The following is a 17024-nucleotide window of genomic DNA, read 5'->3' as shown; positions in this document are numbered from 1 at the left end:
TATTTGTATTTCCGTGATATAGTGTATACGGTTTTAAGTAAGAAATTGCACTTTAAACTTATTAAAAAAAAAGAATTCACTTCTAAACATCATTGGGAACATATTTGGAAAAGCTCTGCTTTTCAAACCTGACCAGTGGCTTATCAGCTGTGATGCTGTGATGCATATCAGTCCTCAGGGTTGGCTTTCGATGATGCATGAGTTCCCTGGAACAGGTTTTTCAACTTTATCTTTTAATTGTGATGTATTCAGTTGCAAGAAAACAACATCTTTATTTTGTTTTTGTTGACCAGAAGGCAGGACTTGTTCCCATCCCAAGGAAGAAACTACTGCATGAATTTTCCTTTTGAGAAGTACTGATAGGGCCTGATTACACGGTAGGCCTTAGCCATGGCGCTATTAGCGCCATGGATACCCGCTTACCGCATTCCGGGTCCGTGTTCCCGGAATAGGGACTTACCGGGTCATTCCAACCCTGGAGGACCCGGTAAGTCCACATTCCGGGAACCATTCCCTATTCCCTTTTGAGCCCCCATAGGGCTCAATGGGAATGGGGAAGGAGCTAATAACGGTACCGCAATATTCTGTACCGTTATTAGCTCTGAAGTCCCTTAGCGGGTCCCTTCCATGACGCCTGGTAAAACCAGGCGTTAGGGGTGGGACCCTCTAAGGGACCTCACAGTAGGGCGGTAAGGGATTACCGGCACCGGTGCCCTTACCGGTGCCGTTAATCCCTTACCGCCTACTGTGTAATGAGGCCCATAGTGTGCAAATTGCCTTACTTCTGTTGTGTACTCTGGGCCCGTACCTTAACACTTACCTTATTTTAACCTCATCTTAACTTACTATCTTAAGTTATCCCCGAGGTGAGAGCATCAGGGAATTCCCTGTAGATATGGAAGTCAGAGAGAAATGTTTCTTAGTGCCACTTATTTTTCTACTATACATGCATTCCCTAGTCAATATAAAGATTTGTCTTAAAGCTGATGCCTCAGTTGTAGTTGTAGATGCAGAGTCTCACTCTCTGCATATAAAGTTATATTTATTTTTAAATTGCTGATTGTTCGGCAAAGGCCTCTTGCATTTTGTTTATTAAACCTGCAAACATAATAGTTTAGTAATGAACTCTCTAAAGATGAAATGTATGGCTTGTAGACCTTGCAGTAACATGGCCTTAAAGATGTCAGTCCAGCCTATGCTGCTTGACCACGTTGGTATATATTAACACTTGGTTATTAGAGTCAGCTACAACGCAGGGGGGTCTGTGAGCCCTGAGACCTTCGGGTGTGTTGGCGAGATATATTGAATGTAATGTAATGTCTGCACAGATGTGCAAAAGTGCAGCAATCATGACTACATCATGACTACATTAGGAGTAGTCATTTAATGCTCATGTCCTTTTGGGGGTTATGCATTCAGCCCAGTCCCAGAGTTGTATACGTCTCATTGTGTTGTATCTCAGCACCATGGAATCTACCTTCATGAGGAATGTATACTTCGCCCCATCAATAATGTTGCTTCTAGGTGATTAAATACTCATACTGTGCGTCATTGTTCTGCTTTTTGTCCTGAGGCCATTAAGAACACCCAAGAACATGTAAGAAGATTCAATTCAACACTACAGCTAAGTCAATGCCTAGTCTGGGATACTGAATGGAAACCCTTATTGATATATCTGTATGTCCAGTTCATGATTTCTGGATAACTACCCCTATATAACACCCCTCTCTTAGAATCCCCCTGACCCCACTGAGCCAAGAAGTAGTTCTGTTTTGCAAGTTTAAAAGGTTTATTTGAAAAAGAATTAACAGTATATATATATCACACTTTTATAATGAATTAATAATTAATATCACACTTAAAACATGAGCAGTGATCAACAGTGAATAATGTGCTACTAGTAAACTGATTTGGTTACCCAGGAGTAGTATAAGGATGAGGTAGCACACTTGTGAATAGGAACAGAAGAATAGCAGCAGAGAATGCTTTATATAAGTTCAGATGGATGCAATGTTGAATGAAAATGCAGTACAGAAAATACTCAATATGATTTCAACAAAACAATGTAATCACTTTTCTCTGGCAATCCACCCCCCCCCTTATGCAATGTAAGGAAATGAAGAGTAGCACACAGTTCTCAGACATGCAATCAAATGTAATTCAGTTCACCCCAGCAAGCTTAGACTACGGATAGAAGTTGAAACTCAGGCCCAAAATGCTTTTATATGTGCTGGCAATGAAGTGAGGGATATGCTGAAAATTGTTTTAATTCCCTTTAGGAGGTTCAGGGTGAGTGAAAGATACTTGGGATGAGCTCAGGCTCCCTTTAACAATGCTCTAGGAGTAACTAGCAGGTTTAACGAATTTTGGCAAAGGAAAGCAAGGAAGCTGCTGTTTTCACACGTGGCTGGATTTTTAACCAAATCGCGAATCGCGGCAAAATTCGCGAATGCGTGAATCACGATTACGGCAGAAGTATAAGGAGAAGCAAGTCGGTTCTAGGTTAGTTGGAAAGCTAAGATTCTAAGCTTTCAGAGGAAAGTGCATTTGGTTATTATGACCATGTGATATCCTGGGCTGTGGTGTGAATCTCTTGAGGTGAGAGGGTTACCCAGGCTTCTGGCCTCTGGGAACAGCAGGTGGCTAATTTTTGATTAAAATGCAGCCTTTGAAGTCAGCTGAGTCAAATTCCTTTGCCAGCAACTGCACTCAGTTCTCCTGTCAGAGTTTAGACCGCTAGCGCCGCCTTGGGGATTTTGTTGGTACTGCATCCATTTTTGGGATCTTTCTTGGATTAATGCATTCCAAACTAGCCCAAACGGTTCCAAAGATATGAACGATTTTGTAAAGGTCGTTTTTCGAATTTAAAGTAACTCAAATTGACAGGTGACAGCTTTTAAAAATGACAGGTGACAGCTATGCGGCTGCAGAATTGACAAGTGACAGTTAGGAGGCCATTCTACTTAGATTAAATAGATTGAATTATATCACTGGAAGCTAAGAGATTTGGTTTCACACCATCCTAGCTGTACTCACAATGTATTTGGAAGGTCTAGGTCTCACGGATCGGGTCAAGATGGCTTCGGTTCTGGTTTCGCCCGGACGGTCTCTGCACACAGCGTTTGGTCTCTGCTCTGCTGGTCTGGTCTGACACTGCTCCTGGCCCGGCTCCTGGATCTCTGGGTACAGCGTCTGTGCACAGCTCCTGGATCTTTCTGCACAGCTTTCTCTGGACACAGCGCTGATCTGCACGGCTCCTGGATGCTGCTAGCGCTGTTCGGTTTGCTGGATGCTGAGGCCTGCTGAGAAGAGTTCTCAGTTTGTGGGTTTAGGCCCTTGCTTTGAGTTCTGAATCAAGTTCTTTGGAGTTTTAAAGTCTAAGTGTTGGATCTGGTATCTTCTGGATGTTATGTGGTCCGGCAGAGCGCGTTGCAGCAACTGGATTTGACTGTCCTCTCTAGCTTCCAGTGGCTCTTTTTATGTCTTTTGGAAGTGGGTGTGTGTGCAGCATCACTAATCCAGCCCCTCTCTCAATTTATCATTGGTCAAGCTTTCCTTTCTCTCTTGATTGGGGGAAAGAAATGGAGTGTCAGAGCGATGTCATTATATGGCCTGCAGAAAGGATACTCCCCTGTCAAATTGCACACAAATCTATATTTGATCAAAATACACATTTCTCAAATACATAGTGGTTTGTCATTGCATGTACATATTACCTATCACATGAGGTAGTCTCTGTCCCAAATCTGCTCTTCCTGAGGGCTTGCATTCAAAAATGGCAACTTATTTTCGATTTTAGTGGGTTATGCAACCTTGGTTCTTCATTAAAAGTTATACACATATACACAGGCTGTCCATACCTACTCCAGTAAATTCCCATATCTCTAGCTTAACCACAGAGTATGTGCTGTCAATAAATAGCGGGGTTTTGCCCCAGAACATCACACAAATTGGAGTTTGGGCTTGAATCGAAGGTACATTTTTTTAATTAAGGCTCTCAAAGTTATACATTCCTGTCATTTGATTACAAAGAGTTACCAGTATTTTTATAAACTGTATTTTTACTGCAATTCAGCTCTCAGAGCGTTAGTCTCCTCCTCCTAGAACTTGGGTGGGTCAGAAACCATGCCTCTGCTGGCAGGCAGGCCTTTGTTGACAGGAAACAGTCAAAATCAACATATTCTATTGAAGTGCAAGAGCCTATTGTGTGGTCTCTGGGAGGCTGAGGTCAGCAGACCAGGGGGTCACTTTGCATTTGGTTATTATGACCATGTGATATCCTGGGCTGTGGTGTGAATCTCTTGAGGTGAGAGGGTTTCCCAGGCTTCTGGCCTCTGGGAACAGCAGGTGGCTAATTTTTGATTAAAATGCAGCCTTTGAAGTCAGCTGAGTCAAATTCCTTTGCCAGCAACTGCACTCAGTTCTCCTGTCAGAGTTTAGACCGCTAGCGCCGCCTTGGGGATTTTGTTGGTACTGCATCCATTTTTGGGATCTTTCTTGGATTAATGCATTCCAAACTAGCCCAAACGGTTCCAAAGATATGAACGATTTTGTAAAGGTCGTTTTTCGAATTTAAAGTAACTCAAATTGACAGGTGACAGCTTTTAAAAATGACAGGTGACAGCTATGCGGCTGCAGAATTGACAAGTGACAGTTAGGAGGCCGTTCTACTTAGATTAAATAGATTGAATTATATCACTGGAAGCTAAGAGATTTGGTTTCACACCATCCTAGCTGTACTCACAATGTATTTGGAAGGTCTAGGTCTCACGGATCGGGTCAAGATGGCTTCGGTTCTGGTTTCGCCCGGACGGTCTCTGCACACAGCGTCTGGTCTCTGCTCTGCTGGTCTGGTCTGACACTGCTCCTGGCCCGGCTCCTGGATCTCTGGGTACAGCGTCTGTGCACAGCTCCTGGATCTTTCTGCACAGCTTTCTCTGGACACAGCGCTGATCTGCACGGCTCCTGGATGCTGCTACCGCTGTTCGGTTTGCTGGATGCTGAGGCCTGCTGAGAAGAGTTCTCAGTTTGTGGGTTTAGGCCCTTGCTTTGAGTTCTGAATCAAGTTCTTTGGAGTTTTAAAGTCTAAGTGTTGGATCTGGTATCTTCTGGATGTTATGTGGTCCGGCAGAGCGCGTTGCGTTGATTAATGCATTCCAAACAGGAATGGTTCTTACATAGTAGTAAATAATCTTTGCTTAACATTGTTTTGATGGGGCTCCTTACAGTAAAATGATTATGTGGAACCCCACAAAAGGGTTGAATCTTTAAAGTGGTCCGATGAGCCACGATTTCAGCAACTTTTTGACATCAGTAACAGTGGATTTTTTTTAACAAAGATCTTTCTTTACACTGGTGGGTGGCAAGTTAAGTAACCATTTTGGTGTGCACACAAACTGCGTGGTTCTCCTGGATTCTGGCGCACATGTGGGCTTTTTGGCCATCTTGGATTTTCTAAGCCCACAGCACCAAATGTTGCAGCATGATAGCTCAAACGTGGGTCAGGACACCCAACAAACACCAAACAATGTGTACTCTTTTTCCCATGATTTCCTAATAGCAGAAAGTTCCGAATTGAACCACTCCATGTGTCCTCTGATGTTTGTATGGTGCAGATCGTCCTAGCCGTAGGAGACCACGGGCCTGATTTACAAACATGTTTTCAAAGGGACTTTCCCACGTTAAAACACTTTTGTAAATCAGGCCCCATGACAATGATGTTTATTTAACTACATGTATTGATTCCGTACTCCCCATAATTCCTTTCTGATTGTATGTCTTCCACTATTTTAGCTGAAGTATTAACATTCATTTTTGAATGGGGTAAATTGCGTTCCTTTTAATATGTGAATGATGTGATTTAATCATGTGTTTGTGTTGTTGTGCTTTTATTAATATTGTGTTTAATAAACATCATATTTCTATCAGTTTCATGGACACGTAATTGTCGATGCCAGTTGTTTCTGTGTTTGTTAGACAATCGAACATTGAATAACGTCATGTGGCACATTAAAAAGAATTTAAGTCGATTAACATTTATCTTTATATTTTTTGTCAATGTTAATTGAAAATATGTATATGTGGATAGCATGTATGTTTCATGCAATACATTTTAAAGCAGCATAGGAAGAGCTCTTATTCATAACATGTTTACAATACAAATGTATATCTATGCAAAGGGGCTGATTCATGGAATTTGTGCGCCGAGAAACAGGGAGTTGTGCGCCATTGTGGCCGCAAATCCTCATTTGTTTAACAGGGATTTGCGGGCAGAATGGCGCACAAATCTCTGTTTTTCTGTGCAAATAATTCCATGAATCACCCCAAAAGTCTTTCATGCAGAGTCACACTCAAGGAGATTATTGTAACAAATAGGTTTGCTGCACTAAGGCAATCTTTGGCCCAGCACTATTTGCACCTGAACCAATGCACATTTTCTAAAACATAGCCCATAGAGTACAAAATTGTTTGTGCATCAAATGGATGCTAACACATTGCTAGATGGAGAGAAAACAACGGGCCCACCTTTATGATGACTTGTAATAATCCCCCAATGTTTCAAGTAAAATTGTGTGTATTCATAAAGATAATAATGACCTCACATTAATAGCCTCACATTAATAACCATACAGTGGGGTCACAGAATTGACCCTACTGTAAAGCTGCATCACTTCATTGATACAAGTTATAAAACCCAACCATAGAAACAATAAATAGTTACTTTAAAATACATGCACATAACAGTAAAACATGCTATAGCCGTTATAACTAAAATCATTCTTACCTTGGTAAAATATTATATCAAATTTCCTTATCACTATTCAGGGCAGCGACACATTATTTCCACAATGTCACTATAGTAAACCAATCTTGTGAGAGATATTGTTCAATAGAAAGTAAATGGCATCCTTGTCTGATTGAATGGTTTCTATATGGGATATTGGACTATCAAATAGTGTAGTCATATGAGAATAAACACAGTGGAACTACCTTATTATATCGGTTCTGCTGACCCAATGTCACTCACCACGTGTCTAGTATGCCCATTGATCACTTCCACTGATATAAGGCAGATCAGATGGGGTGTGGATAGATAGAGCTAGATAGCAGGACTATCTACTTCTTAGTTTAAAGGACTTTCATGCTCTGAAGCAGCTGCAGGTCAACTTAATAGATGTTGTAAAACTAATTCATATAGTTCATTCAATTAAAACAATACAAAGACTTAGGACATATCGAATGAACTGTTGTAATGTTTCAGGATTTGCCTAACTCACCATGGCCCTGCCCCCCCCCCATTTTCGTCACAGCAGTTTTAACAGAAATGTATGCTGTATTTCTATGGTGGTGAGAGTTTAGGGAATATTTGTTTTAATATTTAAAAGCAGGGGGAAAGGGTGGGAAATTTAGAAGGGGCCATGGAGGGATTGCCCCCCATATAAATGTGGTGGGGAAATTGCCATGATGAGTTACCCCCACTACGAGCTGTACCAGATCAGAAGATCCATCCATGAGGGACACGGTGTAGTGTTAGTTGATCAACTTTGGCGTACCTATATGTGGGGCCTAATTCACAGAAGCATTTTATAATGGTGCAGTCCCATTGTAAATCGCTATAAGAATCACGCCCTAATGTATGTTATCCATCAAAGCATGACAAAATGGGGTGAAGTCAATGATCTGTCAATGTGCGCAGACCACATATCAGAGAGGGTGTAGACTTATAGAAGATGAGATGACAATGAGGATGAGTAAAACTACGTAAGAATGTTTGCTGCAAGTCAAAGGATAACTCTTAAAAAATGTGTATGAAAAGATAAGCAGACACACTTGACGTTTTTAAAGCAGGTACAGTGGTGCAAACGTTGGCGCAGGGACTCTTTTATCTAAAATCTACTTCAATTTTAACCAGCATCTGGAATACTAGCACAACAACAAAACAGTGTACCCAACTGCCATAAGCATTATACTATGAATGTTTAGTCATCCTGAAATCGTCATCCAGCCCAGAGAGGGTACTTTTGGTGATATGGGGTGCCAAGGAACTGTCTTAGAAAATAGCACAACAAAGAAATGAAATTCAAGGACCACCTCAACCCGCTTCTTTAATAAGAAAATCTGATATATTTATTAATGGCCTTACTAAGCCCCAGATAATCAGCGACCGCTTGCAAGTTCCAATGCCATTTCTGGCCTTAAAGTATGATTCACAAGCTCCCAGACTGTCATTATGACACTCTTAATCCTAGCAAGCAGAAAGGTGTCATCCACAAAAAGCAGGACTGGGGCATCCCGGAAGCCCATTTTAGAACATCTGCTCCTTCCATCAACATCATTAATAAAGATGTGAAAGAGATTTGGGGGAAGGACACAGGTTTGTTTCTCAACTTTCCCTATCAGGAATCAACCTGTCACCTCCCCACTCTGGCAAAAATCAATGGGGATGCCTGATATCTCAACTGGTCCTACAGGCTATCAACAGTGAAAACAATATAGATTGGACCAATCGGAGAGGGGGTGACCTCTAACATTAATATGTGGTCTTTTTACAAATATTGACCAACCATCTAGTTCATTCAAAACATAAAATCAATTTATTGTGTCAAACACATATTTAAACATATAAAAAACAATATATATTAACAATTCAGAATTTTTATTTTTTTTTAGAATTTTAGAATTTTTGCTATCTGTATTTACGTGACTGAAAGAAGACAATTTTCAGAGCACAAACTCAAGACCAGACTCACCTCTCAAAGTAAACTACCACTCATTCTCTCTCATTCTACATTCCATTCATACTTTCTAAATTCTCATTCTAACCCTATTTGGTTAGATACGGCCACTCTGCTGTTGTGATTTTACTGGGTTAAGATTTATTGCTCAGTCAACCCAGAGACCTGGGCTTATCCTACCGGAACGCACAGCATACAGAAGCTTTGTTGTCGTTTTGTCCTGAAGAAGGTTGCTACACTAAGAAGACCCTAAGAGTGGTTATGAGAACAACCGAAACACGTGTAGACATTGGATCTGTGAGAGTAATTTCTACACAGATGGGTTGACTGAGCAATAAATCTGAACCCAGTAAAATCACAACAGCAGAGTGGCCGTATCTAACCAAATAGGATTACAATGAGAATTTAGAAAGTATGAATGGAATGTAGAATGAGAGAGAATGAGTGGTAGTTTATTTGATAGATGAGTCTGGTCTTCTTAAGTTTGTGTTCTGATTTTTTTTTTCAGTCACGTGATATAGATAGCAAAAATTCTAAAATTATAAAAAAACTTTTTTCTGAATTGTTAATATATATTGTATTTTTATATGTTTATATACGTGTTTAACACAATAAATTGATTTTATGTTTTGAATGAACTAGATGGTTGGTCAATATTTGTAAAAAGACCACATATTAATGTAAGAGGCCACCCCCCCCTCTCCGATTGGTCCAATCTATATTGTTTTCACCTCCCCACTCTGTCCACAGCTCACCCTTTTTTGAGGTTCCTAATGGAATTCAATTGGACCTGGCACAACTCCATCTCTCGTCAAGTCTTCAGACAACATCCCCCTATTAACACGGTCAAAATGTGCCTTTAAATCAGCAAAGGGGAAGAAAAGCTGGCCCTACTTGTCTATACATGTTTAATACCAAGAAGCAATAAGCTCTGGTACTGCTCAGTGGTGCCAGAGCCCTTCCAGTAAGTGTCCGCCACCACTCAGATGACATTGCACGCATCCAAAAGCGGTTTACCACTGTACCGATAAGGGAGATCGGTTGATAGTAGTTATACGGTTACATCCTATCCTATTTTTTTTGTAATAAATTGATATATTTCTCACAGAAGCCCCAACTTGGGGTGTCTCAGATCAAATTTTTAAAAAAGGAGGCCCACCCATCGTGTGCATTTAAAAAGAGTTTTCCCAGAACGCTATCTAGACCTGGTGCCTTCATTAATTTCAAGCTTGCTAGCACCAATTTGACCATCCCGAAATCAAATTCAGTAGTGAAAAACGTGACACCTGTGGTCAAACTCAATTGAAAACTGGTATTCATTGGGCAATGCAATGACCTATACAGCTTGCTGAAATACTGCTCCCCCAATCACTTGTACATTTATCTCCCTACAAACTTTCTTACATGGACAGGTCTCAACTGCAAGTACCAAGAGTGTGAACACTTGGATAACCCCCTTGACTCTCTTTTTGCAGCATATAGTTAACATAACTTCATTGACAAGCAGACCTCATGCTAAATATGATTGTCTGATGCCGTTCCTAGACAAGAGACCGCACAACATAGTTACAGTTCCCAATGGCACAGTCAACAATATCTGACATTCTGCATGTAGAATACTATGCATTAGCACCCGGCACGCGTAGCGCAACGGGAATACTGCGTGGTGATTGGCTCATTTGCGAGCCATACCACACAGTATTCCCTTTTACGCAGTGCGTGGCGGCTACTCTGTTCCCGGCGAGGGGCGTGGCAGCCCGTCAGCCAATGAGGAGGCTCGAAACGGGGCAATGCCCGCTCCGAGCCTCCCCATGGCTGGAGGCTTCCTCCGTCTCCCGCCGGGGACTCAGGTAACAATTTTTTTTCTTTCTTCCCTCTCCCACCTCCCACCCCACCCGACTTACCTTCTATCCTGCGATCTCCGGCGGGGACGATGGCAACCTCCAGCCGTGTGGAGACTCGGAGCAGGGGCATCCCCGCTCCGAGTCTCCACATGGCTGGAGGCTTCCATCGTCCCCCGTCGGAGACCGCAGTACTTTTTTTTTTGTTTTTTTCCTTCCCCGTACCCCTCCCTTCCGCCCTCCCAACCCCACTGACCTTCTTTTTTCTTCTGGTCTTGGGAGAGAACGCGCTGGGAACACTTGTGTTCCCAGCGCGTCCGCTCCCGATGGCCGCCATGGAAAGGGAAAACGGACTATGTTTTCCCTTTCCCGGCGGCCATTTTTTTTTCTGTTTCGAAACAAGCGAAACAGAAAAGAAAATGCCATTAGTACCCCGGTCTAACGGGCCGGGGTGCTAATGGCAATAAGACCTGAGGCGGCGGGCCAATACCGCCCCAGGTAATGCCCCCGGGGCTTTGTTAAGGCCCCGAGGGCATTACCTGGGGTGGTATTGGCCTGCCGCCTCGGGTCTTATTGCTGCAATAAGACATATTTCAAACATTTGATTATGGAAACTGATTCGGTTTCCCTAGAAGTTTAGGCATTGCTATATTATAACAACAGGAAATGTGATTTAATATTCTTACACTGTACATAATATTGTTGATTTTTTTTTTCTCGTCGATAGATTGATGTTAAGACTTAACAAGTAGCATTGCATCACAGGAATAGATCATGAATTAAATGTTTGTATTTGACAGCAAGGCAGGTCCATCTGAGCATGGAAGCTCCAGCTGTACATCCTCCATACTGAAATAAATTGAGAATCATTATAATGGGCAGTAAAAAAACTGCTATTGCAGTTCTCAGAAGTGCACAGAATCTGGCTTGAAACAAACCATAAGAGCAGAACGTTTTATAGACTGGGAGATTACAAATGGGGGAAGTGGATGTTTCGTATTGATGTAAATGTCAATAGGCTTATGACATTGTTGTTGATCGTGTTTGGCTAGATTTAACAAACAAACCTCTCACTGACGTTTTCCGTATTTCTTATTTCTGGTGCAGGCTACATCGAAGAACCCTGTGCTGTTCCCTGTCCATTCGATTGCAAATTGAGCGAGTGGTCAACGTGGTCACCTTGCAGCTCATCCTGCGGGACTGGAGTCAAAACGAGGTCTAAGTGGCTCAAAGAAAAGCCTTACAATGGAGGTCGCCCGTGCCCAAAATTAGATCTCAGGAATCAGGTGAGGTGTAACAAGTTGCCAATTAAATGCTGCACATATACCTCAAAAAGTCACTTGTAAAAGCAGGAGAACATCTTTAGTTTTTTTTATTTGCATTTTCAAAGCACTCACAAGGCCCACGGGCATCAAGGCGCTGTTACAGGAATTGTTTGTCTTACAGGAATTGTTTGTCTTAGTTGCATATTTACAATGCGCTTAAATACCCAGAGGTTTCTAAGCGCGAACACAGGGATCGAACCTGTGTTGGTTTGTTGCTTTGTGTCATCTTGTTTCCAAGGTGAGCACGTTGCCACTGAGCTATCCTCCTGGGACAAATCTGAAAATAGGTTGTACTCCTTTGCATATGGGGACATTGGATGGATAATTCTGACCTTCCATGCAAGAACTTGCATGTATGTTTCGCCTGAAATAGTCAATTGAAGTTCAGTAGCTGCTTTGCCCACCACTAAACCTTTAGACCTGATCAACACACCTAATAAAAGAAAACTCATGTGCATACCAATTTCTCACCAAAGATGGCCTAAAGAAATACTTTAAAAGTGAAATGCCAGCATTATTTATTGGACTAGCTAACCATCAAAGTATTCATCTAAATCCGAAAATCTGAATTGTGGCTAAATATTGTTTGAATATGTAGTGAAATCCGATTTCGGTTACATCTCTAATATAAACACAATGGGAAGGATGTTAAACGCAGACATGTGTTGCAGATAAACATGGCAGTGACAGAATGCAATGCCAATTCCGTTTCATATCTGTATTTTGCTCATTGCTAGGAGAATCCCAGCACTCAATGCTGTATTCTTTCTAATTAATATTCTTCTCAGAGTCTTAGGCAAAGACACACTGTTGCCCTATGCAAGTTTTGATGCAAGCAAGTAAGCTGCAGGAAGAAAGCTTGAAACCTTTAGGGATATCGGCTGGAATGTATAATTAAATGCTCAGATTAGATTGTTCTTATACACAAAAGAACAGACTGTGATATTTAATCTACTTTATCAACAGCTCCCAGAGCACGAGCTTTTTCTCATCTCTGAGAACAAACAGATCTTTTTCAGAAGACGGCGCCTTATGCCTTTTTTCAAACAAATGTGCCAATCATAAGGCAAACTTACCCATAATGTTCATAGGAACTGTGTACAGCTTGTATAGTGCAATAAACACCTCTGTAACTGTAGTCTATAATACTCGGGGAGCCTTATTATTTTTAACTCAAGCCTGAAGGCAGGCTAATTGGTCTAGTAAAGCTCTGTCACAATTAGGAAATAGAAATGATTCATATTTTGCGAAAGCAACCTTTTTTCCTAAAAGCAGCACATGTGTGGTAACAAGTGTGAGATATCTAAAATAAAGTCATTTTACAGTTTCATCTTAGATACAAGATGAGTAATAGTTTGATGATGCAACTATGACGTGTTTTACTAACTGTAAAATGTTTAAAAAATACTTGGCATATAAGAAGATCTAGTTAAGAATTTGCTTTAAATTATTTATTATGATTATTAGTACTATTAGTAAAGATAACAATAGCAATACTAATAATAATAATCTCTACAAAATAATCAATACCTTAGTTTTCATAACTAATGCAGTATGTATGGCTAAGCTGAGAAATACTACTGAGACTTCGGTGTTACCACTTTTGTCACTGGTGCCAAGGGGTCATAAAATACAGACGCTACAAGACAATAGTGGTCAGTTTCACAAAGAGAGTCGAAACTTACCGAGGGCATGCACTCAAAAATCAACACCACATAAAAAGAAATATCCAGGTTGTGCCACATAAAAAAGGTATTACAGGAATACTAAACATGTTGCATATTAGGAACTCGCAGGGCCTAATTTACAGACATGTTTTCAATTGGACTTTCCCACTGAAAAACATTTTTGTAAATAAGGCCCTCACGCACTCAAGCTCCATATCATTTTAGTATACCTCAGAAAGCTCCTTGTTGACCGTTACTAGGTTATCTACTGTCTGTGCTAAGTGCAATGATAGGGGATGCGTTACCATAGTATTCTGAGAGGCGTATTATGGACACTATTCACATGAATATAAAACACCACTTGGGATGGCAGCAGTGTCCACACATCCTGCTGATCCTACATCAAACAAATGCTCTTTAACAACAAGGTTGATGAACTCATGTTATGACAATTCTAGACAAGGAACAAGGAAGGAATTGTGTTGGTATGCACGCACAGTGTCCAGGCCAGGTAAAAAGTTTAGGCTGAGAAAGAACTGTTAGTAAGTGCCACAGTGTGAGCAGGTTGAGTTTGTTTGCAACAGAAGGTGCATGTATCACTTGTAGCTAGTTTTGACACCTAATAGATATATCATATAGCAACACAGAATGAGCAACACATGTAGTAAAGTTGTGGTTGCACGGGTTATAGATAGGCCAGTGTGTCATAGGCCCTGTGTTTAGAAATAGTGCAGAAGGTTATGCATTGAGTGAGGTGCGAGATGGGAGCTGAAGTCGATGGAGAAAGAAGATGGAGTCAGAAAGGTATTGTGGTAAAAGCAAGGCCTAGCACACGTTGAACAAAATGAAAGTGCTGATTTGGAGCTGCAGCTCTTTTTAGTTTAGTCCCAAGACAAATCTAATTTCCATCCCCCAAGCGAGAAGCCGAGGTTAGAGGCACCTGCGTGGCACAGATAAACGCTATTCCTCCTTAAAATCTTGTATTGATTTCCTAAGCTTCTGTGATGATCCTTCAGATGGCGTCACTTCTCCCCTGGGGAGAACAACTATACATGAGGCTTGGGCTTGGGAGGTGAGGTCACTAACCAATAGTCCCCCTAGGGGTGGCTACAGGCAGGAGGATCTCATGGAGAGAGACACCTCATCTGGAAATAAGGGAGCGATTTGGAGGCACATCCCCTTTAACCACAACCTGGTAGGCTGATGATAGTACTTGAACCTTGTGCCTCTAAACTCATGTCCAAAACCATGTGTTGTTGTGAAACATTGAACAATCCTGATGTTTTTGGTACTAAGATGAAGAAGCACTCCAGAAATATGCAAGCAATTGCGAAAAGTACCAGAACAGCGGTAGTCAATTGATTGGAAGTTACACCAAGGCGGGCCCTTCTATATCAGATTGTCAGAAACAAATCAAGGCAGAAGTGTACCAGAAAAGGAACCATAAAAAGTACAGAGGAGAGTACTAAAGAGATTACCAGGGAAAGCAAATTAGACTGAGAGAGCAGTCAATGTGAAGAGAGAGATCTGATTGTGGGCCCGAGAAGCTCAAGCAAGAGATGTAAACGTTTTGGTTCAAGGGAATGCATGAGAATGTCTCTCAGGCCGACGAGATGTTGGCCAAGGAGAAAGCCAAAGCAAATAAGGGAATAGGTGTCTCAGACAGAAGCATAATGCCAAACACTCTACAACTAAAAGCTGGTGGATGGTGAGGGAGAGAGACATGCCGAACAGGAGAAGGAGTGGCAGAACATGCCAGTAGACCAGAGGTACATTTTTCATTAGATGCATGGAAAGTGTCATTCAGTCGGCCGAGATTTGGCCCTACAGAAGGACAAAGATTGGGTCATGGTGGTGTGACCTGTAGAGGGTGAACTGGGCGGTCCAAAATATACGCCTAAACCACTAACCCTACCCATTTGCACAGCCACTTAGACAGACCTGAACAGTATCCAGATAGAGCTGGTGGCTGGTCCTCTTCCCGAAGCCAGCTATACAGGGTTAAGGTGCTAAGTTGTGATGAGATTGGAAAAGGCGATTGACCATTACGAAAACCCTGTCTGAACCAGTGAAGTACCAGGTAATATGAATTATTAAATTCCAGGAGAGAGCCAAGGGGATCCTAAGAGACCCTCAGAGGACATTAATAATAGTAGGAGGGGGTAGAGCCTATTAACTGAACACAAACACAGAATAAGAACAGTAAAAAGCTAACCCACACCTTGGCAGTTGTGATTAAAGTCTGTCCGTAGTGCTCTGAAGCCCAGACATCCCTTGAGGCATATTCAAGGGGATTCCTTCTCAAATTCAATCCAAAGAAACTGAAACCCATCAACAGGTCTTCTGGAAAATCCTCAATGAGAACAGAGTGCACAGAGGGTAATTGTGTATAGAGACATAAAGGAGCGCGAGATTCAAATTGTACGGCTATGGTGTGAGACGCGAGACGGTGCCCGTGACTACACAATTCCTTTGATCTGGAACTCGTGAAAAAGATATAGAAACAACCAGATGCACGTGATCCATATATCTGTGGACCCTCAACTGAACATCAAGAAACTAACAGGTGCAACCACTGATGCACTAACGCAGTGGGACTGATACCCAAATTCACTGTGGAGCTGTATTTAATACAGGGGAAACCACTTGGAAATCAGAGGTGACATCTGGAGATCAGGAACAGTTTGAGTAGACTGAGGAGCCCAGTATTCTCGAACATTTGCAATTAATTTCCGCCAAACCAATATTACCCTCATCACGTGTTAGCAAGAAACCATAAGAAGGGCTATTTCACCTTCCATCAACACAAGAAAAACAGAGGTGCAGAGATCATCACCCCTGATGTTTGTCCTAAAGAAGGTCAATTGAACTGTTGGCCACTATTGATGGCCCCATTGTGACCGAAACATATGTAGACTAGAAGAGTCCATATGAATTACCTTTGGACTGGTGTATAGATTAAGATTTAATTTGTGAAATACCATTAATTGTCAAAATTGGGTGTGTTGTGTGACAGGGAGGAGTATATGAGGTTTGATCCTTCCTCTCACTGACTAGTGGGAGTGTGTAAGTGGACATTTTCTGGTATGATTGTGGATGATAAATGGAAGAGTTTTTTGGTAATTTGAGTTATAATAGCCTGGATGGTATGGTGTATTTTATAAATATTTTTGAGAATATCAAAGGAGTAATGTGGTAATCCAGCCTCATCATCACGGTTCATTTGTTTTGATTTATAGAGACATAAAGGTCCTCCTGGGCACACCCGGGAATTATTCAGGGCTGGTCCATCAAGTCAAACCCCAATCATCTTCTGTCATCAATCTGTTACACATTGCTGATTGGTCAACACCAGATCCTGCCAAGAGTCCAGTTGTCCAGCTCATCACCTTAACCTTGCCCTCTGGAAAATAAGATGAAAACCAATATTGTTGTCATTTTATTTGTGCTTGAACA

The 17024-nt window shown here is 41.6% G+C and overlaps 1 protein-coding gene across 1 annotated transcript in view; it reads left to right on the top strand.

Annotated features, from left to right (window-relative positions):
- Positions 1–17024, top strand: part of THSD7B (thrombospondin type 1 domain containing 7B) — a 2969219-nt gene that overhangs the window by 2213386 nt on the left and 738809 nt on the right. Inside the window, exon 15 of the mRNA XM_069616536.1 lies at positions 11684–11862. Within this exon, the coding sequence (XP_069472637.1) occupies positions 11684–11862 (179 nt within the window). The remainder of the gene's footprint in view (positions 1–11683; positions 11863–17024) is intronic.

Source organism: Ambystoma mexicanum, chromosome 9 (genome assembly GCF_040938575.1).
Source record: "Ambystoma mexicanum isolate Mex_15411 chromosome 9, UKY_AmexF1_1, whole genome shotgun sequence".
NCBI lineage: Eukaryota > Metazoa > Chordata > Amphibia > Caudata > Ambystomatidae > Ambystoma > Ambystoma mexicanum.
The sequence above is the reverse complement of the archived record's forward strand: the minus strand, read 5'-3'. Positions and strand labels throughout refer to the sequence as shown.